The following is a 24,161-nucleotide window of genomic DNA, read 5'->3' on the forward strand; positions in this document are numbered from 1 at the left end:
TCTTGGGGCTATAAAGAGGGCGTTCCACTGCCAAGCTGTCAGATCTTGGAACTCAGCTCCATCAGCCTTGCCAAGCTCTTCTCCAGTCTCTCATTCTCACATCCCTCCAAGTCCAGCATTGATTGCTATTTGCATCCGTTCATTATCTTTCAACTTCCATAACTGCCCTCGTGCTATCACTTCTTGCCAGCCCAACACCAAAACCCGCAACCATGCTTCCCGTCGTCGCCCTCGCAGCCCTGCTGCCCATGATCAACGCAGCTCCTGCTGAGGTCAAGCGAGCCGATGCTTGCACTTTTACCGATGCTGCTGCCGCCATCAAGGGCAAGGCTTCTTGCTCCACCATCACCCTCAACAACATTGCCGTCCCCGCCGGAACCACGCTTGACTTGACCAAGCTGAAGACCGGCACCAAGGTATGTCACTTTTGTGATCGAAAGAGACACAGTACTCTGTGCTGACACTTCCTCCTCCACGCCAGGTCATCTTCCAGGGTACCACTTCATTCGGCTACAAGGAGTGGGAAGGCCCCCTGATCTCCGTCTCCGGAACTGACATCACTGTCACCGGCGCCTCGGGCCACGTCATCGATGGCAACGGCTCCAAGTGGTGGGACGGCAAGGGCTCCAACGGAGGCAAGACCAAGCCCAAGTTCTTCTACGCCCACTCCATGAAGCAGTCCAGCATCCAGGGCCTGAACGTCAAGAACTCGCCCGTCCAGTTTATGAGCATCAACTCGGCCACCGACCTCAACGTCATCGATGTGACGTACGACAACTCGGCTGGTGATAGCGGCAAGCTCGGCCACAACACGGACGCCTTTGACGTTGGTTCCTCCCAGAACATCTACATCTCGGGCGCCGTTGTGCACAACCAGGACGACTGCCTGGCCATCAACTCCGGCACCAACATCACCTTCACCGGTGGCTCCTGCACTGGCGGCCATGGCCTGTCTATTGGCTCTGTGGGAGGCCGTTCCGACAACACCGTCGACACTGTGCACATCCAGCACAGCAAGGTCATCAACTCGGACAACGGCGTCCGTATCAAGACCGTCTCCGGCGCTACCGGCAAGGTCTCCGGCGTGACCTACAACGATATCAGCCTGAGCAACATCGCCAAGTACGGCATCGTCATCGAGCAGGACTACGAGAACGGCAGCCCTACCGGCACCCCCACCACTGGTGTCCCGATCACCGGCCTTACTGTCACCGGCGTCAAGGGCACCGTCGCCTCTTCCGGCACCAACACCTACCTGCTGTGCGGCAAGGGCTCCTGCTCTGGCTGGACCTGGTCCGGCAACAGTGTCACTGGTGGGAAGAAGAGCACCAAGTGCCAGAACATCCCCAGCGGTGGCGCTGCCTGCTAAACGGGCGGAAGGACGGCTCAGCGAGGTGGAGACTAGTGTCTCTGACATGGATAGGAGCTCGTGGCAGTTTTGGATTCTCGTAAATAACCTCTGCTTTTGTATATAAATAGGTGTGCATTAGCCGCAGCGGCTTTCATCAATTGGAATGATATGGTACCGCCAATAGTCTCTGAAGCAGTGCTGCAGCTTGTGATCGGCAGCCGGATAATGCGGGCGCCTTGCGGTTCCTTCCCGTGAGAAACAATTGCAATCCCTCATTTAGAAACCCGACCTCTGCTTTCATTTCATTTAGTAATACCTAAATGGGAGCCCAGAGCTTTATATATCTGAATAGGGGAAACCCTTGAGACTTTGCTATGGGATCGTTCCAAGGTTGGTTTGCAGCAAGATCATGCACTTTGGCAAGAACAAAAGGACAGATATATACTAGCTAGACTAAGGATAGTGCCGTCCTGCTATTTCTTACATGACTATAGCATCTAGATCACATTGGTTTAAGCCTAGAATCCCAACCGTCATCCCCCTCATTAACTAGTGCTTACAGCCGAACCGCTCACTCCCGTTCAATTACCGTGATGTTGGCAATCACTTTCCATCTATTTCAAGTCGAACTACAAATCACCAGTCAAACTTGCGTCTCAAATCACGCCTTCGAGACATTGGTAACATTACCTCAGGAAGGCCCCAGGTCTGGTCTTCAACCCAGCCTGCAAACCCGAAGTTGCAAGCAAAATGAGCATGGTCAGCACCGCCGGCGCTGATGACGTCCTCATAGTCGGGGCGGGCATGTCGGGACTCTTGCTTGCCCAGGGACTCAAGCACCGCAACGTCCCGTTCCAAGTTTTCGAACGCGACGCAGCTCTGGCGTCGAGGGGTCATCGCTACCGGATCATGGACGGGGGCCTCAAAGCATTCGAGAAGACCTTGTCGCCGCAGATGTGGTCCCTCTTCCAGAAGACGCACGCGGGCCGCATCGAACCGCCCGCGCTCGCCGTCCTCGATGCCTCAACGGGCCAACAGACAGACACGTGGCGACTCGGGGACCGCTCCGTCAATGTTGACAGGCCTTGGGTTCGTGAGCTCCTTCTCAACGGGATCGAGGATCACGTGCATTTTGGAAAGGCGTCACAGAGTTATGAGCTGCTGTCCGACGGCGGCAGAGACGGTGTGCGTGTGCACTTCGCAGATGGTTCGGCCGCCCAAGGACGCATTCTTATCGGAGCGGACGGGGTGGGCTCGAAGGTGAGGAAGCAGTTGTTTCCGGATGTAAAATTGGTCGACACAGAAAGGTGCTGCATCTGGGGACGAACTCCCCTGACTGACGAGTTTCGGGGTGAGTTCGGGCACGAAGAGGTGCTCCGGGCGCACTTTGCAATCGCCCTCGACAAGAAGAATCCCAACCAGTCGATGCTGTTCGCTCCGATCGTGTGGCCACACGGTGGTAAACTGTCCGCTATCGAGGGATGCAACCTCTCTGACCAGGAAAGCTACGTGTTTTGGGTCCTATCCTTTCCGCCGGAAGCCTCGGTCCCCTTATTGACCCAGGAGCAAAGGCGAGCCTACGCGCTAAGATTGGCGGCGGATTGGGACTCGTGCTTCCGCAGGCTGCTGGAGATGCAAGCACAGAGCGCTGTCACTCCAATACACTCCAACAAGCCAGACATCTCGCCGTGGCCGACGGATACTCGCATCACCTTTGCTGGGGACTCGATCCATGCTATGGCGCCGAGCGGAGGGTCTGGGGGCGAGACGGCTGCTGTTGACGTCGGTCAGTTGTGTGATGTCTTGTCTGCGTCTAGGACGAATGGAAATTGGGATTCCGCCGTCTTGAAGGTGAGGCTTGCTCAGTTCGAGTTGGACATGAGGGAACGTGCAAAGAAAGCAATCGAGTACAGCTTCCAGTCAGCCGTTTTGTTATGGGGCGGCAGCAAAGACTGGTCTACTTATCCTGAGGTTAGCAACTAGATTCTACGCAAAAGTCAGAATGGTGAGGAAGCCGAGAAGGCTGTCGCCCTTTCCGCTTCATGCCGGAACGCTAGCATCAAGACTCACTGCTGAAACCATGGTACTTGCCCTTGCTCACCGCCCAAACATGCTTGAGCATTCATGGAACGTGAGGGACTGCCTCTTCGATTCCTGAAGTTGCCGCGTCTATGTATGGTAGAGGGTCGCGCCCCATTGTGGTTATGTCGTCGTTAACGCGGGCTAGCACTCGCATGGGCAGCCACAGTCGCATGTCGTTGCCCAGCCCTGCATGGGGCCAGTTAGGCCCATTCGACATGATTGCTTTTTCTTCTGAATACGGAAATTCGCACCCGCAAAAACAGAGGGTATACCAGTACATCAACTTATACCATTGCCATAGCTAATCAGAGCATATCACCTAGGTCTAATTCGTTTACCTACACCCAATAACTATACACCTGAATTGAATCAGGTATATTAATTAGGCGTATGGGTGTTGGGTATGGGTGTTGGGTGAGGTGGTGATCTACCGGTGTACCCCTTCCGTTTTTGCAGGTGCGAATATCCGTTCTCTTCATGACTATAGTAAGAAAGCAACAAAATACGGTGGTTGTGCTGCTTTCCCGTATTCCCCAAGCATGCCGTTCAATTTCCGGTTCTCTCTCGATCTTGTGTAAGCTACATCATTTACGTTCGGAGAAGCGCACGAGGACGCCCTCCCGTGGGAGGACATATGACCGCCAACTACGTGATTTCCCCATGTCCTCGTTCACGAAACTACAATCAAAATTCTGCGAAAGATCAGAATATCTGGACGGGCCTTTGGGCTGGAATACACCGTTACCGGGGCTTTTCGCGGGGATCTTGTCAGGCGGCGCGAATCGAAATCCCTCGAAGCTATCACAGCGTGGGAAGTATTTCTCATCGTTGAATTGCTTTTGCCGGAACACAAGCCCAATCCCCCTTCTTGATGAGGGTGCCGTCAGAAAATGCAAAGTCTTTCGGAGCCTGCCGGCAACCAGACACTAGAGTGAAGTTAGAAGAAGTGCTCAGGCGCTCCCATGCTCGCAAATAAATGCAAAGGGTACTTACTGGCCTCAATCGGACTGAGTGGTGAGGATCCTTTCAAGGAGCTGTCGAGGAGTGGTAGTCCCTTCGTGGTTTTCATAAAACTGCCGAACTCGCAGTTTTCCACCTCTTCTCGAAGCGGTTCCACGTATTCGGGGTGCTTACAAAGGTCGAATAGAACGTATGTGGTGGTCTGTGATGCAAAAGGACACAATTTCAGGTAAAATACTGCATGAATAAGGCTTATTCTTGGCGATGATGACTGCAGACAAGGCGTGGACGGAACCGAACCAGATGGCGATGATCTCGTACGTGATGCGGCGAGAGCCCCATCCAAAGTTTGACGGGGCCGTGTAGATGATCCATTGGATCATATCATTCTAGATGGTGTCATTCAGTAGAGAAAAGCTCGGGGTCATCTAACCTTCAGTCCATGCCTCTGATTCCATCTATGTGCTTCATCCCGAGCCACCGACAGATCAGACCCCAGGAGGCATTACCATGACAGCATTCGCACGGATCCGGTTTCACACCTTTGCCAGTCCCAGTGAAGGAGCTGGTCAACCTGTATATGGGATTCCGTCGGCCTTGATTGTCTCTAAGCTTCGATACTCTGTGACCCTCGACACTCCATCAGCGTCGACATTTATCAGCCTCGATGCTATTTAAGCCTTGACAGCCTGTAAGCATTCCTATTTCCTCAGCCTCGACAGTCTATCAGCCTCCATGTTCTTTCAGCCGCGGTGCCAAACACAGGTCAAAAAGGGGGTTCTGCGGCTGGTACGCCTGCTGTTGTTGGTGCTGATGCGTGAAAAGACCAGGCGGCACATTTGCACCCCTCCCGAAACCATCGGCCTGCTGCCCGTACTGGTCTTTGAAGACCGAAGCAGAAGCCCGTCCTTCATATACAGGAGGCTGTCTGAATCAGCTCGCCGGCTGATTCGGCGTTATCAGCCCTGTTGTTTGCGCAATCCACGGCTCTGAGGTCCACCGCACCGCACGGAGAACACCGTCCACGGAAGCTTCCCGAGATCTTCACTTGATAGAATGGAATCTCTAATGTAGGAGTGGAGTGGCGTCGGGACGGTTTTTGTTGATGCTATATTTCTCCAGTAAGCAAATAGGGAGATGAGTTTTGAAACGCTCTGGATAAGGAATACCTTACCGGAAGAGATATTCTATCAGAAAAGCCACTTTGTGTTCGTCCAAGACTAAAATTCCGTCCCAAGTAATTCAACTAAGCCAATGAACTAATCTGATTATTCCAAATGCTGAGGTCATAAGAAGATGAGTATTGATTGTAGCCGAAGTCTAACATACTTGCCTTTTGAGTTATGCTTGTAGATGTTGTGTCAGATGACTCTGAGAACCCGACAGTTGGAGCTCGAGACTGGCTTGGTTTACTCCCCAGCCCTGTCAACTCTCAGTTCGTTCTCTCCGTACCAACTACGAACATCCACAAGATCTCTTCATACGACGTCACCATGGCTGACAAGCTCTCCGAAACAATGCACGGAATCAAGAAGATCGCGGTGGACGACATGCGCGAGCTAGACGAGGCCACGCAGAACGAGCTGCTGTAAGCCTTCTGGCCCTTTCCGCTGAGGCTCCCCGACTGCAACACAACTGGCATTGAGTGGGCGGTCCTGGTGCTTCGGCGGATCTTCCGGGAGATGCCGGCAGACAGTCACTGCCGGGCGGTTATCTTTGGGGAGATGGACCAGACCATATACAATGTGGAAAAGGAGGTGCTCGACCGCACTCGAGCTCTATTTCGATATGCGTGGCACCATCTCCCCGACTTGGACAAGAACCGGGGTAACGGGTTGCTGCGACTCGAGGTCACGGACCGGCAGCGAGATCTCCTGAATATCCTTCTCGTGGATCGCCACATGGCTCAGTCTCAAGTATCGTTTGAGACCTTGATGGAGTCTGAGGGAATGGTGGCCGCATTCTGGGGCAGAGGCGAGCTCCAGCCATTTCGAAACGTCATCGCTTGGCAGGCAAAGGGGGATGAAGAGTGGCAAGCCAAAGAGCGGGCTGCGAACTTTGGGCCGGTCAGCTGGAAGCTGGACCAAGACCCGAGCCTTGAGAACAGCATAAACAAGCGGCTCGGTCTGCGAGAGGTCAGTGGCGGCAACACTACCATGCTGCTGCCAAACTGGCCCATATGCCTGCGAGTGAAGATGACGAGTTCAGTTCCCGTGTCGATGGATAGGGTGATGGAGCAGAAGGTCTTGAACCTCAAGGGTTTCGCGCTGCTTGCTGAGGCCGAAAAGGACGGCAAATACAGAGTGTCTGTAACTCAAAAAGAGTACACTTTGCTTGCGGCTGTGGCGCTGAGGTCGTCTGGTGAGCAGAATGACGTTGTGCACACTTTCGACTCAGAAGGCAGCAAGGTTCATCCTAGCCTCAAGAAGGTAGTTCCTTCCGAAGCACCGGCTGAGAAGAAGCCGGTGAGCGAGACCATGCTGTACTTCAGCCGATTAGGCTTGGAAAAGAGCATGGAAGCTATTACCATCTCAAGTGGCAGCGGAAGTGAGGACGGCTTAGAAGACCGTGACGACAAGAAGTTCCGTCAGATGCTCAAGGCGCTGGACCCCGGCGCGAGCACGGGTCTCACCCCGTTGTCGAGGGAGGCTGAGCAGAGGCTGCCAAAGAATATTGGTCCGGCTTTGAAGGCAGCCAAGGCGAAGTTTTTCCAGTAGGGCATTACTCTTGGACAGGAAGACAAAGAACAGTCACTGAATTGGTTGGGTTCTCGGAATGCAAGCGTCTGGGGCTACTAGATAGCAAGTTTCGAGAGTCAAATCTAATCACGAATCACACCAGATACAATTTACGGATCACATGGACATAACAAAATTTGATTTGCCAACAGGTCAGATGCTTTTTTAATCTTAATCTGCATAAAGCCAGCCAGCTCGACATTTACATGTCGTCTTCCTCGAGCCTTCTCCTCTTCTTGAATGGCTGATCGGGGCGTGTGCCCGCGTACCACATGTGAGGCTGCGCGCTGTCAGGGCCGCCCGGCTCATCTGCCCTGCGCCTCGGATCATTACTCCGTCGTGGCTGAGCTCCGGCATTCCCAGGCTGAGCTCCGGCATTCCCAGGCTGAGCCCGGGGATTCTCAGGTTGAGGCACCGCCCGACTCGGAGGTGCAGGCCTTGAGAACGAGGAGGGCGCTCCATATCATCGTATTCGACCGGCTCGCCTACCCACCGTCGCGGACCCCAACCAGGGTCCACCAACGGTGTCCGGAAGCCCTCACGTGCACCCGGATGATCTGACCTTCGCCGCAGGTCGAACCTCTGCGGCCTGGGGGCTTTCTCGATAGCCGGAGCGTCTGCAGCATCGGAGCCTCCCGCAGACTCGCCATGCTGACCAGAAGGCCCGGCCGGTGACTCCTCGCGAAATCGCCGAGACCTAGGCGCCCCGAGCGGCATATAATTGGGGTTCAGGCCAGGTCTGTCCGCCTGAGCCTTCGCCGCGGCCCGGTTCCGGTGGGCCTTTGGCTCCTTGGGAGCATCCGCAGGCGGCAGCGAGGAGATGCTAGAGAGGCCCGTATTTGGTTGCTGGGTATTAGCAACCCTAGCCAACCCGCGCTTCGACATCGGGGGCGGCTTCTCTTCTGCTGGCTCAACCTCGGGATCCGTACTGCTGGCGAGGACATAGTACAGCATGTACTTAGAGCCGGACTGTCCCAATTCCCAGTCATTGTTCAGGCATAGCACGGCCTGCGAGGACAAAGCCCTGGGGACGCTGTACTTCCCAGACTTGTCATATGTCCTGATGTATACAGGAGGGCCAAGCCTGACTACAGCAATCAGCTGGTAGTCGATCTGAGCCCCGTTCGTCCACCTGGCGCCATGTTCGCCGATCTCCAGAGCCTTGGGAGTAATCGTGAACTCAATAAGCTGCTGGAAGCCAGTCGGATTCTTCTCCATGCCCGGGTCATATAGGACGCGGATGCAGTCTTGCCTGCCCAACGACCAGCCCTGGACTTGGCGGAACCTCACTCCCTGCTCATCAACCCTGATGGGGGGCCGCAAGAGGCGCTTTGCCAGCTCGGTCTCATCTGGGCACCAGTGAACCAGACTTTGCTTGGCTAAAGTCGCAGCAGAAACCGGGCTGGTGTCATCAGAAGGGTCCATGACGCGCTGCAGGGGCACCACCCATCCGTCCTTCTGTTCCATTTCGAAGCCCACTCGCATCCGGAATTCGGAGCGAGACCAGAAGTGCCTCCACAATGGCTGGCTCTCCATCAGCCTTTCAAATGTGACGCCTTTTGAAAGCGCTCGCGCCCACTGGCCTTCGGGGCTCATCAGATCTGCATAGACCTCCTGTTGCAAGCGTAGGACTGCGGTGGGCTCGATGCCCCTGGACCCTTCTACTCCCTCGGAGGTGTCGTGCCACGCGTACTTGAGGAGAATGTTCTTCTCCTCCGCAGCACCCTGCGACCGAACCGACTCCAATTCGTGGCCGCCACGGCCGAGCACTTTGTCCGTATAGCTGATGACCATCTTCATTACGATGATCACACAGATGACGGCTGAGCCCTCTTCTGGCGTCCAACCTAACGACGCGGCCATCGGCCGCGGCCATCCCTCCCTCAGCAAACGTCCCCACTCTTGAACTGGGCGAGAGCGAGTGTCCATCTCGTCAGGATTCGGAACGTTCTTCTCGTATTCGTGTGTCGGCAGAAAATCGTGGTTCGTATGTAGGAGGCTTGAAAGTCGCGAGTCGCGTGGTAAGCGACGTTTGTGTGGTCGGCCTAATGGGTGTTGTCGACCGGCCGTTGCGGGTGGACCGTGCATAACACGCTAGTAGCCAATCGAAATCCTAGTGTCGTCCTGATAAGGAAGTGGGCAGGGTGCAGGGGTCCAAGAAGCTGCTCACGCCTGTGCACGGCGCAGTGGATCGATTCGAAGCTCCGGAGCTCCCAGCTGGCCGGAGCAAGGATGGTGACCCGGCACGGAATTCTGAGTTTGACGTTCATTCTTGGTGATTGTATCAATAGCTGGCGAGTTCATTTAAGAGGACGGTAGTGGATGTAGCAGCATAATTTAGACACAGTCACTTGAGGCCTTCCTTTAGCCAAAGTTGAAACGCACAAGGGTTTCGAATTTATCTCGGGGCGGATGCATGGTCTGGACGTTTTGGCGTATCTCATAAACATAGCCCCCGAATAATTCATCACTTGTGGTTCTAATGAGTCGTGTCTACAATTCCATGAACATATTATCATTCATTTGAGTGTCTTCTAGTACTACCGGGCCTGGTGAGATCACAGCCCAGAATTCCTCCTGGCCCACTTATCCGCCCCGTTTTTGTCGACGGCCAATGCCGTCCCATACGGAATTACCATCACAGCATTTGCTGTGATTTCATTTCCCATGTCTCCCAACACCAACGCCGGGGTTGACACTCCTGCGTATAGGTGCCTAGACTGCGTTGGGGCCTTCTCTCTCGCACTTTCAGCCCACAGCCTCTTGTAAAAGTTATACATGGGGCTCGTGCCTCGCACAATGGACCTGGAACGGAAGAGCGAGGCGCCGAGGCTGTCTTTCAAGCTGCTGCCGTCCTTGAGCTCGACAGGGACATCCAATAGATATGGGTAGTATGCCCTGGCCATGATATCTTGGATGGCGTCCGCGTCTGAATCGGACAATTGGAAATCGGCCCAGTCGTTCCTGTGAAGAGGATCAAGACCAAGCTTCTGTTCCCAAAAAGCCAAATCTTCCAAGAAGCCACGCAGCCCAGTGGCTCGAAGGAAAAATGAAGGCTTCTTCATCTTGGGGAAGATCTCGGGATCGGTAAAGACTTGTTCGAAATTACCGTGCGACAAGTCCATTCCCGAGGACGCGCCCTCGAAAGCCACCCACGCCGCCCACAGAGAGCCTCGGTCAACGTGCTTCCTGCCAGGCCCACCATTCCTCGACGAAACTGCCAGTTCCTGCAGCATCAACCCAAAGTCATCCCCTGAGGTTGCATCTCCTTGTCGGGCGATAACTTTGACCGTTGTAGGGTAATGCTCCAGAAGCAAGATCAGACGGGCGGCTGACCTAGCCATGTTGCCTCCCAGGTGCATACTGACATCTGCCAATGCTGATATACCAGACAGGCTGATATTGGCCAGATATTCATCAGCCCACATTACACGGGCCCCTTGCTCCGTGTGCACGAAACCCATTCTGTCACTTCCAGGCTCAATCAGTCCCATGACCTGCAGCTGACCGAGGCAGTCACGGGAGTAGGTCGGGCTTGAGAGGGCCCCGAAGAAAGGGAGCTCCTCTATGGGCCGGCCTGGGTAGGTCATGATTGTGAAGAGCCAGCCCGCCAGATAGTCGTCCTCCCTATTGACCAAGTGATTGGCGCACTTTGGAAGGCTCTCTGTGTCCCCAACGAAACAAACCACAGAGGGCGAGGATTGCCCAGAGCTTCTCAAGGTTGACTCGATCCAAAACTGTGGCTGGGTGAGTGATATGCTGGACCTCAAGCAGACTCGTGCCTCTTCGCTGTACACAGGCTTTTTCCCTGGGGGCATAATCACAACCACACCAATCCGCTCGAAAGGCAGTCCACAGGGGTACCCGTCGTGGGGCATGCGGATTAAGTGCCCCAAGGTTTCAGCTTGGGTGAATACTGGAAGGGCCTTGCCCGAGAGTTGAACCTGAGGCCACTCCGAGAAGAAATCCTTCAAGGCTGTAAACTCTCCGGCATGTAAGCCCTCGACTGCATCACAGAGGGCGCCGAACCTTGCCGGAGTGGAGAAAACAACCACATTCAGATTCGCCTTCAACTTGTGGGCGATTTCAACCGCGCATGCCTCAATGCCATCTCTGTCCCATACGGCTTTCCGCAAGCTACCGCCGTTGACCTGATCCTCGGGAGCGACAAGGATATCCAGTGAGAGCCGTCCGTCCCGGTCTCCCATGAGCCGGATGGGGTGCTGAAGCCATTCCTGTGGATTCGAAGAGTACGAAAGACCGAGGATCTTGATCCAGGGGCCGTCTTCATCCTCCGCAAGCTTCGCAGCCACCAACGCAAGCATGTCCCGCGTGATGAGGCCCTCTACCCAGACGCCTATTTCGTGCTCGAACACGACAAGTGTTGGCCCCTCGAACATGGGTTGCTGCCGGCCCGTATGAGTTCGAAGGTAGTTGTGGAGGACAGCGTAGGTAGTCAAGGCCACATCGGGCACGTCATCCTCCCCTGACCAAACACCTGTATACCCTCCCGCCTCCGGCATGGCTTGGACGATTTCCTGCTCCAGGAGACACGCCTCCAGCGGCGTCGTGCGCACGTAGAGGACTTTAGGCATGGAGTGGCCACTCGTGTCCTCGCACAGTGCTTTTGCCAACTGGGAGCTTAAGTCTCCATCTTGGCTGTAAATGCCACCTATGGCACACCCATCTCCTTCCACCCACGCCCAAATAGCCTCAATGTTGTCCTGGGACAGAGGCATCTTGCTGCGAGTGCTCTTTGTTTTCGGTTTGAGTCGAGAGAAACGGGAGCGAGCGACGGGATGTCAGTGGAGTGCGGTGTCGGTTGCGATGGGAGCTCAAGTAAACACAGCATGGACCGACGTGGGGGTTTAGACAGCTAGGTAGCTAAGATTGTCGCCAGTGCGGCTGCAGCACTGGCCTACGGCGCCCCACTTGGCTTTCATGAGGGAAGTTACCTGAAGCAGTGAATTAAGAGCCACGCTCTCCAGCCCCAACTCGACCGTCCTCTGCCAACCGACACGCTTCACCCAAGCAACAAGAAGTCCGAGATCACCGATCCTCTGTCCCAATCTTTCATACCACGGAAATCGTTCAACAGAAGGTGCCATGACGAGCCCAGGAATCGTCAACCTGCTCAAGCTATCCCCTGAGAGTCGGAGCGAGTCTCTCAGGGAGACGTGGCCCCACCCACTCGACGCCACTCTTACGAACTGGACAGCGGAGGACAAGGCTGCGGTGGACATTGCGGTGCTCATAGTCAGGGCGATCAATGCGCACTGTGATCCCCTTGATCCCAGCCGCCCTATGTTTGCCCGCACGCTGGAAGAACGACGGAAGAACGAGGAAAAGACATACCTTCTTCGCTATTCGTGGTACAGCACCCCCGGTGGAGTGACAGAGGACGTTTTGAGGCTGCAGAAGCAGCTCTCTGGTCTAGGTGGGAGCTCCAGGCCTGGTCCCTGATGGAGGAAGTCCGCGAGGAGGGGGCGGCAGAATGGACCGATCAACGCATCACTTCCATTCCGGTCCTAGGCGGCCGACCCGATGCCGAGGAGGCTGATGGTGACGTGGCCATTCTTGAACAGTTGGCTTACCGGAGCTTGCTGAAGTGGAAGTAGGATGGCGAGACCAAGCTCGCGGATTTTCTCACGTCAAAAGTCAAACTTGAGTGGTCGAGTGCCGATGGTAAAGTTCATCATCGGGTCAAGAAGGCCTGGCCACACTGTCTACGGGTCAGGTTTGATCCTAGAGGGCGTGATGATGCACCGAGATTTGCGGATCTGGCACGGATCGCTCTGAATGATCCCGTGGGACAGTACGTCACACACTACCGCTTACTGGCTACTGTCAGGCTGGGTGGTCAAGGTCGCCGGGACTTTCTCCGGATATACGACAGCGATTGCCGGGACGCCCGCCCAATGGCAACTCAGGCCGTGGCTTTGCCGTACATTGACCACGACTGGGAGCTGGGCCAGCCTGGTTCACGTTATATGCTTTACTATCTTGGCTGTGATCCTGAATCAGTCTCGGGTGTGGTGCCCAAGGAGGTCACTTTGCATTCGTGGATGGAGACTGAGCACATAAAGCAGCTCAAGGCAATGCGAGAGTCTGTTGTCGGAGAAGGACAAGAGCCTGCACCTTATGGCCCCACCAGGCTCAGCCCACCGACTGAGGTCGGCGGAGGACAGGACGCTCGTCAGCACGGCGATCCTTGGGACCAAGGCCGTGAGGCTTCGGCTTCTGTGGCTGTGGGCGAGAGTCTGCAGGCCACGCCAACTGGACTGGCCCCAACAGGCCAAGACCCTAGGGCCAAGACTCAGGAACGGGTGAAGGAGAGCGGTGACGATATAGCCATGTGCTTTGGCTTCAGGTAGGACTCATGTGCCACGGTCAGCACAATGGAATTCATTTAGCAGGACCTGGCCTTGCTGCCTTGACATCTCTTTGTTGTATGTGGTTGAATGTTTCGTGTATTGAAGATGACTAGATATTCGAACAAGAGGGATCTCAATTGCATTTCACATCGTGACATGAGTAGAAGAGCGGAACTCTGTATCAGACAGTAATCATGACGAATGTCAAGAAGAGGTCCACTGTCAAAATTAGATTGACTATGAACTAGCTCTAGATACTTGAAGTTGTCCCATTGAATGTAAACCTCAGTCGGCCGTCCCTATTACGGCCATTTCAACCAGTCCATGGCTGATTCTCCCAACACGTGGCTGATGACCCTCAGGAGGCTCAGAGGCACGCACAAGGCTGCCACGACAGACAGCTTATTGCCCTTACCCTGTTGGATCTGATCAGGAATTATTAGATAACCCTGCTCAGGTCTGCGCTCAATCTGCGCAGTGTGTGGGTGAGCTAAAAGGCTGTTCGGGGCCAAGGCCATCGCACGCCCGCTGCCGACCAGCGAGATCTCACCGGCACCGAGATTCCATACCGCCAGGTCGGAAACGAATGCAATCATGAACTGGACTTGCACCTCCTGGAGCTCCGCAACCTTCAGGGGCTCCTCCCATTCGGGATCCGAGGGTGCAAGCAGAGAAAGACCAAGGCGGTCCTCCAACTGCAGAACACACATGTAGATTTCCACTGCGATTCCACAGTGGAACATCCCAACACCCTCGACGCGATGAAAGCTTCCCCCTTCATTACCCGGCTCGTCATCATTCTGAGGCATGTTGGTGGAGAAGTTGTTGGTATCCTCCCTCATCTTGTCCCAGATCCCGAGTGCGAACCAAAGCCGCCCGGCTGACATCTCGCCACGGGCTGGGCCAGCCATGTGCTGTCGAGCCTCCTCCATCCAGTACCAGGAAGCAGTCTGGGTGCCTTCGTCGACATGCCCGGGGTCCAGTCTGGACAAGAATTCAGTCGCTCGACTGCCAAGAACAGCCAACCTGATGAGCAGCCGCATCGACCTCTCGTTCTTGACGCAGTGCCTGGCGCTGGCGGCCAGGGCGGCGAGCTCAAAGGAGAGGCCAGAACTGACAGCCTTGGGCAGAACCTCCACCAGCTCGAGTCCCTTGGTCTTCGTTAACACATAACCGTTCTCATGGGGCTCAATAATGCCCGCTACTGCGAGGTGGTCCAGAGTCTGTCCCAGGCGTCGTGCATCCCTCTTGCCGAGATTCAAGGGGAGTTGGGACATGGGCTTCCCCGGCCAGCTCCGGATCACCTGAAGCACGAAGTCCCTGCTGTGGTCCACGGGATGGCCGATCTCCGGTCCAGGCCCCCCGTTGTAGAGGCATACCTGCTTGGCCCGGACACCACGGCATGACTGGCGTTGGGACCTGAGATATTCGTCGCCCACTCGCTTCTGGATCGCCGAGTATGTGTATACGCCGGCATCCCAGTTGAACCGGCTCCGGCCGGTTCGGTCCAACAGGTGAGAGTGCACAACCAGTCCCACACGCTTGATAGGCATTGTGGTGAATCCAGCCTCTGCGTCTATTGCCGCGACGATCGACCAGACCCGCACAATGTTCTCGTCGAGACGTATCATCAGGTACGAATCTGACTTAAACATCGGAGTCAGATCGAAATCCTCGTCTACCGCTACGCTCGTCGAGGTCTCGCTCCCCAACGAGAAGCCCGTGAACATCGCATCCTCTCTCAACGCCGGCGCTTCTTTGACCCGACGGATGCACGCCCCAAATGCCTCCTGGGGCAGGAAAGAGACAATATGCTTGCCGTCGTTGATGCATTCCACCATTGCATCTATCAAGCCGCTCTGATCAACGAGCATGGGTTCCAAGTCAGCTCCCGCCGTGCTGGACTGGCCGAAGGACACCGAGAGCTTCTGTATTCCAACCTCCCTGAATAACGCGGAGAAAAGAGGCACGGCTTCTGCGGCCTTCTTGTCGTCCCAATCATCACTGTACAGGCTAATGACCTTGACGCAGGAGGCAGGGTTGATGCTCTGGTTGACCAAGGCCGCGCCGATCTCCGTGTCCACTGTCTCCAGATACGTGCCGTCCATGAGGACGATTATGTTCTCGCAGAGTGCCGTTCTGGGGGTCAGGAACTCTCTGGCCTGGCCAAAGGTCATGGAAGTGACCCGGACTTCGTCATCCGGGAATATGCCGCACTGTGCCTTGCACCTCAGCCGTTTGGTGCACTGCTCCACAAAAAGCTCCGTCTCGATGACCGTGTGCCGTATGTACACAATCTTCATCAGAGTGCCGTCCTTGCGTGGGGCCTTTACAAGGGCCCAGACCATATCCACAAAGGCATCGATATTCAACCAGATATCCGCATGTCGGACGAAGCCGGCTCCGACGCCGTCCATGGCCAAGAATTGTGCCATGTCGTGGCTCGAGACCGGGGCCGAAACGGGGAGGATCAACTGAGACGCCATCTCGATCTCTTTTGTTTTGTTGCTCGTGGGTTTGCTGTAATGAGCGGGTCTCTGGTCGTATCGAAGAGTGTTTGTTGTCCTTTGTGCGTTTGTTGGGCCAGGTGGGATTCCTTCGGGGCTGTGAGCTGGGAGCTCCCCAGGTAAGTAGGTGGCCTGGAGGTTTAGAAATAAGTGAGCTCCCACTAGTGCGGTCGGAGCAGCCTCCACCCCTCCAAATCGATGTGAAATCTCCCCGTCAGTCTGGATTCACTTCTCGTACTCTTGTAAGCTCGCAATGTAGTGAGAGAAGATGAAATAGAAAGGCCAATGCATAAGCTTTATTTTAATACCGGCTGCATAGAAATTGAAGTCCATGTCGAGGAGTGATTGCAGGAAAACCGCAAGTCTCGTTTTCCCCCGTTCCTCCTCCGCTTGCACACAAGTCTTGGTCCCTTTTGCCAAATCTGAAAAAGCCAACCTCGACCTGGAACTCTCCCCACACGCGACACCGACGCCGACACCGACAACCCCAATCCTACAACTCCCGCGATCTTCAGCAGCCTCGCCGGCTAATTTCACAAACAAGTCAAAATCGAAAACCTTTTTTGACCCATCAAGATGTCTGGTCGCGGAAACGTCGGTGGCGGCCTGTTCGACGCCTACGGCGGCGAGTGGTTGGGCGGCGGCCATGGCGCTCGGAGCGGCCGTGGCGGCTTCGCCCGCGCTGGCGGTTTCGGTGGTGGTGGTGGCGGTGGCGGCGGCGGCGGACGACGCCCATGGCAGGGTGGCGATGGCCCACAGGGTCATCGATGGGAGGATCCGCGGCGTGACGGCCGCGTTCAAAAGAACAGGGGCAGAGGCCGAGGCAGAGGAGGAAGAGGCCGAGGCGGAGCTCAACGAGGCGGCCGGGGAGGAGCCCGGGGAGCTGGCCAAGCAATGGCCAACAAGCTGAACACGTGGACTTCTGATCAGCACTATCAGAAAAGGGAATCCGGGGCCCGCGAGCAGCCCGAGGGTGTCAACTTCGACGCCCAGCTTAACAGGGTCCGCGCAGAGGGGGCCCCGCTCGTTGAGGACGGCCTGCACGCCGTCGAGAACCGCCAGCGAGACCGGCTGATGCACTCGCGGGCGCTTCAGTACGAGGCGGCGGACGTCAAGGCGGCTGACTTTGTGGGCATGAATCTCGAGGCCCGCAACGTCCACTCTCTGATGGCTCGTGCGGACCGCACACAGCCTCAGGGCACCCGCTACAACGTGCGGATCAAGGCAGTCAGGCCGGAGAGAGGCCTTGCCTCTAGCGAGGCCGCCAAGCAGCAGTTGTTTGACGCCATGCTCTCGGCGGCGGACCCTTTTGAGTTCGATCCGGACCAAAAGGACGAGGTCCCAAAGGCTGAGGTTATGGAGGTTGATAGATCTCCACGTCGCTCGGCAGACAGGGAGATGGAGGAGGAGCGTCGCAATGACGCCGCTGAGGACCCGAACTACCAACAGAGTGGTTCGAATTATGGCAGGAGGCCCGATTACTACTATGATGCCTAGATCATGTGTGAATGACTTCATGCTGGTCTTCGAGCCCATGAGTCTGAAGAACATGACGCTCGCATGAGATTGCGTGGCGCCGTGTTGAGCATCCGGCCCAAAAAGAGTGGCAGGAGATGAGGGGATTCCTCGTTTGGCCTGTGGTCGTTGTTCTTCTGCCGGGAGGGACAGTCCGTACTAATTAGAAGAACAATGGACTGAGAAGCTGCCCGACAAAGCATCATTTCTCTAGCCCTCGTGATTCTGTGATGTGTCAATGCCACTATTCCTTGCCATGAAATTCTCTGTGTGTGTATGTGTGTTCGCCCAAACCCATTCGGACGTCGTTGAAACAAGCTCGCTAGCGCATCCACTAATTTCCACTGCCCGTTGAGGCTCTGCGTGGGCCCAGGTTTGTCTTTGTGTACCAACTCCAAACATGTGCCTCCTGATTTACGTGAACCCGCAGTGGTCTACACTGTATATAGATACATAGATGATCATGTAGTCAATTGAGTCAGTTATAAAACGAGGACGTATTCTCAGATGGATGAAATACACCTGAAATTTCGCCCCAGAATTCATTGAAGCTGCAAGGGAGGCAGAGCTCCAAGCCTCGTCCAGCTCCAAGCTGCAAGCTTCGAGCTTCGAGCTGGGAGCTGGTGCGCCACCTAGACTATTTCCCACTCTCCACCAGCAGCCCGTCAAGTTTTGATCTTTCTTTCTTCTCAGCCGCGACGGTAAGCCATATCGCCACACACCCAAGAGCACTTCCCCGTCAATTACTAACGCATTATTGATACGCAGGACCCCGATTTCAGACCAATTTTACTCGTTTACAAATTCTACAAAAAAAAAAAATCGAAATCGAAATGGCGTCCCAGCCATCTAGATGGCGTCCTGTTGGTGTGGCGGGGGAAGCCGTGGTGGGTGAGGTCGCGGCGGAGCGCCGCCCAAAGCTCGACGCGATGCTCCTCGAAAAGAAGGAGGGGCTGACGCGCCAGGATATCCAGGCGCGGCGGATAAAAGGCTTGGACGCCTTTTACAGGAGCGCCTGGAAGGCGAGGAAAGAGGTGCGCTTGGAGCACCCTCGTGACGTCGACGACGAGGACGTCAAGCTCCGCGTCGACCAGCATGTGTGGAAAAGCTTGCTGGACGAGGAGGTGGATGGGGAGTTTCCCTGGGCCGGCGTCAAGCCCCCAAGGTCCCATCCCCACGAGGGATATACTGCGTGGTTTTGGGACAATGCTCCCAGATTCGAGTACCCTCCTCTGGAGGAGCGCAGGCAGCTTTGGGCCGAGCTGCTGAATGAGGCGCCTTGCGACCCGCAGTGTGGCCCCTTTGAGGTCCTGCTCCCCGCGTTTGCGTGGCCTCTGGTGAGCAGGGGGGTTCTTCACTCCCTCCTGGCCGATTTGCCTGCGGGCATCAGAATCGCGACCAAGCCGGTCGACCCCGCCAGGCCGGGCGGGCTTGTGAACGTGGCCATGGGTCTGCAGGGCCCAATGGAGATGGGAATGGCGTCCAAGTTGCGGGCCGCCCGGATGAAGAGTGACCTCGTCCGGTGCTTCATGATCCTGCGGCTTTGGGCCAGAGGTCTCGGTCCGGGTGCTTCGGTGCCCTTGGAGGAGTACTTTGTCGGGGCGTACGGTCTCGACCTCGTCCGGGCGGCAAATGCCTTCCCCGGCTACCGTCGCCCGGCCTCTCCAGGCCCCTCTGGGTCTTGACTGGGGCGACATGGCGGTTCCAATCCGCGAGACCCACATGAAGACCAGGGAGGGTGACGACGGTGTCAGGGTCGCCGACGGTGAATCGTCGACTCTGCGGGACGGCAAGGGCAAGCAGCGCGAAGATGCTGCTCGTGACGGCGAAGAGTGAAGTCGAGTGATACTCCTTCCTCGGTCATGTCTCGGCCAGTAAATGGTCAGGCATGGCGCCTCAGTTTGTACAAAAATCGGACAAGCCTTCCGAAAGATTAGACGTTAAAAAAAAAACGTCATGGAGCACGAGACTCCTTTTATGAATTCAAAAAGTTTGTGTTTTTCTCTGTGAATGAAATTTGTCTGAATCAGTGACTTCTTCAAAAAGCATAATTCTCTGCCTGTAGTAATGTGATCATCATGTGCGTAGTCTTTCCTGTATCGTAGGCTTCTTTCGTGACTGTGATTATGTCCCTAGTAAGATGACGCTCTGGTTGTGCATAAACCCTTGACCATGTCTATGTGATAACAAAGCCGCTAAGACCACCTTCAACATTTGTGAGATACCAACAAGTTCAGCCAGTCCCAACCCCCAGGAAGAGGGCAGTCCTCCAACAGCAGTCCATCTAAGGCTGCATCCCCGACTGCGATACGTTGCCAGGAGCATGACTGTATCTGAATGGGCAGCTCCACTACTCGGCCAGCAAATGCAAGTAAGACATTCGTTCATCATGAAGGTCTCTCGACCTAAAGGGGGGCTGTCGAAGGTGGGGTGCAACACGTCCCGCGGTCCAAAGGGGGGGGGGTGCAACACGTCCCACGGTCAAAGGGGGGGGGTACAACACGTCCCGCGGTCAAAGGGGGGGGTACAACACGTCCCACGGTCAAAGGGGGGGGGGGGGGTACAACACGTCCCGCGGTCAAAGGGGGGGTGCACAAGGGGGGGTACAACACGTCCCGCGGTCGAAGAGGGGGTGCGACACGTCCCGCGGTTGTTGGGGCGGATGTCGAACCAAGTGGCCTAGTATGCATCCTCCTTTCCAAACCTTCTAAAACGTGGCTTGGATTTGTCTCTGCCTCACTCGCCATGTCCTTTCTTGTGGAGGTCAGTCATGATCTTCTATATTGGCTGTAATACTCATGATCTATCTCTGGGAAGTAGTCGCCGGTGTATTGGTGAGACGTCATCTCTGGGGGAGAGTAAGATGGCTGTGGCCGTCGAATGTCTGGACTCGAGAAGGTCTCTTTGTCATAGCCGTAGCTGTCTTCATCCGAGTAGTGAAGAGCCGGGTCGTAGCCGAGCGTGGCTTGCTCCGGGTGCTCGGGGTACTCCGGGTCACGGTGCTCCGTGTAGACCGGGTACTCGGGGTACTCCTCCGCGGGTGATCGCCACCAATCCCCGTGATGCGGTTGCGGGAATGCAGCTTGGCGATCATTGTATGATCCTCCATAATAGCCATCATCCAGTCCCTGACGATCATCCATGTAGTCCATCCGTGACGGCTCATCATTGAAAGCCCCTCCAGCAGTCCCGTGCTCGCGTGTGCCCCTGGCCTACTCTTGTTAATCCCCAAGGACACAGACAACAACGACGGAGATCTCAACATACCGACATGTAGTCTTCCGGCATTGACTGGTATCCTGTGTCGTCGACAGAAGTCCTTGAGCGGGGCTCTGCTAAGTACGGAAAGTCCTCTTTGTCCACCTCTTCATCATCGTTGCGCCGTCTCTTGCGAGTGAACGGGATCCTCCATGGACAACAGCACAGGTCGCCCAAGAATCGTGTGACCGGTGGAATACAAAAAAGCAGCGCGGCAAGAGCAAGGAACCCGAGGAATGCAGCACTTGCAATGGCCGGGACGTTGAGGTTGGTCATGAGAAGCTGGCTCACAGTCCAGCTGTGTCAGCCGGGTGCACTTCAACCAGGGAGTGGGCAGGACAAGAGGCCGTAAGCGCACCCGACCATCGGGATGGGGTGAAGAAAAAGCGAGAGACCCGCGGGCTAAGCCTTGGGTAACGTTCAAGCTTTAAGACCGGCCAAGTGTAGTACTGGTCTGCTGGTAAAACCTGAAAAGTTGCAGCCAGCGCCGCGTTTGGGATACATGAAACTCGTCAGTCGAGCCGCAGGGTGAGTTGCACAGGGTACCCCGGACCGGTCCACCGATCCACCGCAGGCATAACGGAAGCTTATTTGCAATCTTCGCGCCCTTAATTTTCCAGGGTTCAGACGATCTCGGCCACTTGGATGAACTTGCTCGTCAAATGCCGGTCTTGAGTCAGACCAGAGACCAGATGCTGGACCCTGTTACGTGCCTGCGCCTCAATCATTGTGACGCTAACTTGACACGGAATTAATACAGATGCCAAATAACAGTCTGCAGACTGAGATGCTTGAGAGTGGATGCATTTTGTTCTTTGAAATGTGTGACTCAAAAAAAATAGACCTCTTCTATGGCTGTGCCATTCGCTGGTTGGTTAGTTCCCGGCATTTGATTCCAGTCGCCGCGTTCAAGATCAATGACGTTGAGAACTTCGTGCCACCAAGTGATTAGCAACATGCGTCATCTTCATTCGAGTGCCCATATAAATCGCCTGCATTCCATCACGTCTTCAAGGATTTGAACCTACAAGGACGCAATCATGCTGGCTCGCTCATCCGTAATTTCCTCTCGGTTTCTTGCTGCACGTCCAGTCTCGTATAAATCAAGCTGTCGGGCCTTTCCGACTCTCCCAGTGAAAACAGCTGCATCAATCAGACAGTTCTCCGTGTCGAAAATGTCTGCATTTCCCACACCCTCGAGTGATCCTCCCAGCAAGGAGATGGTCTACTTTCCGGACATGACCACGGCGCTCCCGTCCAAGTCCGCCGAATTCCGTCGTGTCCTCTGGACCGGGCTCCACTCGCAATTGGTGCTCATGACGGTACCTGTTGGTGGGGATATTGGAGAGGAAGTATGACGCCCACTTATTCGATCAAAATGAAACACGGCGCTGACAGTTGCTAGATTCACACTGTGGATCAGATTCTTACGTTCACATCTGGAACAGGACTTGCTCAAATTGCTGGTAAAGAGCAGGACGTCAAGGCCGGAGACATGGCCATTGTGCCAGCCGGCACGAAACATCAATTCTTGAACACGGGTGCGACGCCGTTGATTCTATACACCGTGTACAGTCCTGCTGAGCACAAACCGACAACTGTACATCAAACCAAGGAGCAGGGTGACAAGGAAGAGGAAGATGGCATTGATGTCGCACCGGAATGGAGCAGGAGAAGCAAGAAACAAAACGAGGACGAGGGGTGGGTCAAGGCTGAAGAGCTCTGAGTAGACCAACTTTTTGATTTCATGAATTACCGCACAATTAATCTGGCTTGACACTGCAGCCGTGTAACAGGAGTCTCTTGAATCTGAGAAGAGGCTTCATTCAAGGCCTGGTGTATGGCCGTGCAGGCCCAGCCGGCCAAAGTATGCTCTTGTAGCACCTGCCGGTACCGTACTGGCCACAGAGATCTCTGTCAGTTGAATGTTAGGGAATGATCATGGATGAAGGATCTGAGGCTCTTATGTGTCCCAAGGTAACGAACCTCCTCTTCTCTCGTGAATTGGAAAGCTCCTCCCACAGCCGATCTAGTTCGTGTCCAGCCACAGTTCTGCCTCTCTCTCTCTCTCTCTCTGCTTGGGAGTCAAGGGAGCCGGAATTAAGCAATTGGAAGCCGTAATTAGTCCTCATCAGGTGGTTTGGTGGTAATTAGATTATTGGGTGGAACGGGCTTCAATTGGGTGCGAATCGCAGGGTGCGATTCGCAGGGTGCGATTCGCATACTAATCTGGTGCAAATCGCTTCTGCGATTCGCACCAGACACCACCTTGGTCATTACCCCGCACCAGTTCCCCCACCACCTCTGGTGCGAATCGCAGAAGCGATTTGCACCAAATTAGTATGCGAATCGCACCCTGCGATTCGCACCCACGCAATTGAGGTACACTCAATGAATTTAAATACAGGGCTGACATGGACTACACCCCCAGTCATCCGAGACATATTGTCTTACCTTGGGGTCAAGGAACGTACCAAGAAGAATGCAGCAGAGATGCATTAGAAGACCGATTGAATTTAATGCAAGCAGCAAATTGACTGAAGACGGATGACCCTGACGACGAAGAAGAGACTGACCTGCTACTCACACGACGGCACGAGCCGGATATGGCCGATAAAAGAGGCACGTCCGACGTCTAGCCCGGCCTGCCTGATCTATCGCCGGCCAGATTTGCAGCTGCATTTCCGTCCATGTGTCGATGGGAGATCGCTCTCTGTGAGACATAGAGTTCAAGCTCTCACAGTTGTGTTCTGCGTGCCAATTCTTACTCGACTGTCGCCCATGCAATTTGAACAAGTGCATGGCCGTGTACCGTTGGACAGAGCTGACCTCGCGCATTTTCAAGCAGTTCTGGGGCCGACAGAGATATTACGTTGCTTTGGGCATCTGATCGATTTATTCTAGCCACGGCGAGTCCGACAGACTGCTTGCATTACACATGTGCGTCTGAACACATTCTCGCATGCTCGAGTCCTGAAATTGATTACAGGCTTCCTTGACACTATCGCACTGCCTCAGTCAATAGGCACAGACATCCCGCCGGACGCCGTGGAACGCAGACAGGACACAATTCCAAGGTTCATGCACTGGAGTACCACGCCAACCCTTTGACAGACAAAGCGGATGTAAAGAACAAGGCTCAGGTGCATCTCTAGCTACAGTCTTGCCCACAAAGGTTGAGAGACTTACTACAGACTACGTAATGAACCGTAATGGGAGCGCATCCGTTACCCGGTATCAGCAGCTGAATATCTACCGCAGTGTCAAGATAATGACTGTACTCCGTACAGTTACGAAGTTGGCATGGTCAACCGGCGGGACAGATGGCCTGTCCTAAAGAAATGCAAGTCTTCAAAGGTCCAAGGACTTGCTTTCG

At 55.1% G+C, this 24,161-nt stretch overlaps 11 protein-coding genes across 11 annotated transcripts; 7 read left to right on the plus strand and 4 right to left on the minus strand.

Moving 5' to 3' along the window:
* Nucleotides 1–212: 212 nt before the first annotated feature.
* On the plus strand, nt 213–1,369 carry INS49_015202 (uncharacterized protein; the record flags this gene model as incomplete). Its single annotated transcript, XM_043175888.1, has 2 exons — nt 213–416; nt 482–1,369. 2 exons carry the CDS (start codon nt 213–215, stop codon nt 1,367–1,369), a joined length of 1,092 nt encoding a protein of 363 aa, XP_043020845.1.
* Nucleotides 1,370–2,101: 732 nt separating this feature from the next.
* INS49_015203 (uncharacterized protein) lies at nt 2,102–3,334 on the plus strand (the record flags this gene model as incomplete). Its single annotated transcript, XM_043175889.1, has 1 exon — nt 2,102–3,334. The coding sequence occupies one exon, from the start codon at nt 2,102–2,104 to the stop codon at nt 3,332–3,334; it is 1,233 nt and encodes a 410-aa protein (XP_043020846.1).
* Nucleotides 3,335–5,886: 2,552 nt separating this feature from the next.
* Nucleotides 5,887–7,110, plus strand: INS49_015204 (uncharacterized protein; the record flags this gene model as incomplete). Its single annotated transcript, XM_043175890.1, has 2 exons — nt 5,887–5,981; nt 6,090–7,110. 2 exons carry the CDS (start codon nt 5,887–5,889, stop codon nt 7,108–7,110), a joined length of 1,116 nt encoding a protein of 371 aa, XP_043020847.1.
* A 223-nt stretch (nt 7,111–7,333) lies between these two features.
* On the minus strand, nt 7,334–8,994 carry INS49_015205 (uncharacterized protein; the record flags this gene model as incomplete). The annotated part of the gene is made up of 2 exons (XM_043175891.1): nt 7,334–7,411; nt 7,465–8,994. The coding sequence occupies 2 exons, from the start codon at nt 8,992–8,994 to the stop codon at nt 7,334–7,336; spliced, it is 1,608 nt and encodes a 535-aa protein (XP_043020848.1).
* Nucleotides 8,995–9,689: 695 nt separating this feature from the next.
* On the minus strand, nt 9,690–11,870 carry INS49_015206 (uncharacterized protein; the record flags this gene model as incomplete). The annotated part of the gene is made up of 1 exon (XM_043175892.1): nt 9,690–11,870. One exon carries the CDS (start codon nt 11,868–11,870, stop codon nt 9,690–9,692), a length of 2,181 nt encoding a protein of 726 aa, XP_043020849.1.
* A 1,179-nt stretch (nt 11,871–13,049) lies between these two features.
* Nucleotides 13,050–13,505, plus strand: INS49_015207 (uncharacterized protein; the record flags this gene model as incomplete). Its single annotated transcript, XM_043175893.1, has 1 exon — nt 13,050–13,505. The coding sequence occupies one exon, from the start codon at nt 13,050–13,052 to the stop codon at nt 13,503–13,505; it is 456 nt and encodes a 151-aa protein (XP_043020850.1).
* Nucleotides 13,506–13,807: 302 nt separating this feature from the next.
* Nucleotides 13,808–15,991, minus strand: INS49_015208 (uncharacterized protein; the record flags this gene model as incomplete). Its single annotated transcript, XM_043175894.1, has 1 exon — nt 13,808–15,991. One exon carries the CDS (start codon nt 15,989–15,991, stop codon nt 13,808–13,810), a length of 2,184 nt encoding a protein of 727 aa, XP_043020851.1.
* Nucleotides 15,992–16,588: 597 nt separating this feature from the next.
* On the plus strand, nt 16,589–17,509 carry INS49_015209 (uncharacterized protein; the record flags this gene model as incomplete). Its single annotated transcript, XM_043175895.1, has 1 exon — nt 16,589–17,509. One exon carries the CDS (start codon nt 16,589–16,591, stop codon nt 17,507–17,509), a length of 921 nt encoding a protein of 306 aa, XP_043020852.1.
* Nucleotides 17,510–18,360: 851 nt separating this feature from the next.
* Nucleotides 18,361–19,363, plus strand: INS49_015210 (uncharacterized protein; the record flags this gene model as incomplete). Its single annotated transcript, XM_043175896.1, has 2 exons — nt 18,361–19,205; nt 19,261–19,363. The coding sequence occupies 2 exons, from the start codon at nt 18,361–18,363 to the stop codon at nt 19,361–19,363; spliced, it is 948 nt and encodes a 315-aa protein (XP_043020853.1).
* Nucleotides 19,364–20,295: 932 nt separating this feature from the next.
* INS49_015211 (uncharacterized protein) lies at nt 20,296–21,061 on the minus strand (the record flags this gene model as incomplete). The annotated part of the gene is made up of 2 exons (XM_043175897.1): nt 20,296–20,739; nt 20,795–21,061. The coding sequence occupies 2 exons, from the start codon at nt 21,059–21,061 to the stop codon at nt 20,296–20,298; spliced, it is 711 nt and encodes a 236-aa protein (XP_043020854.1).
* Nucleotides 21,062–21,960: 899 nt separating this feature from the next.
* On the plus strand, nt 21,961–22,511 carry INS49_015212 (uncharacterized protein; the record flags this gene model as incomplete). Its single annotated transcript, XM_043175898.1, has 2 exons — nt 21,961–22,137; nt 22,191–22,511. 2 exons carry the CDS (start codon nt 21,961–21,963, stop codon nt 22,509–22,511), a joined length of 498 nt encoding a protein of 165 aa, XP_043020855.1.
* Between the last annotated feature and the right edge of the window lie 1,650 nt (nt 22,512–24,161).

Source organism: Diaporthe citri, assembly GCF_014595645.1.
Source record: "Diaporthe citri strain NFHF-8-4 chromosome Unknown scaffold_8, whole genome shotgun sequence".
Taxonomy (NCBI): Eukaryota; Fungi; Ascomycota; class Sordariomycetes; order Diaporthales; family Diaporthaceae; genus Diaporthe; species Diaporthe citri.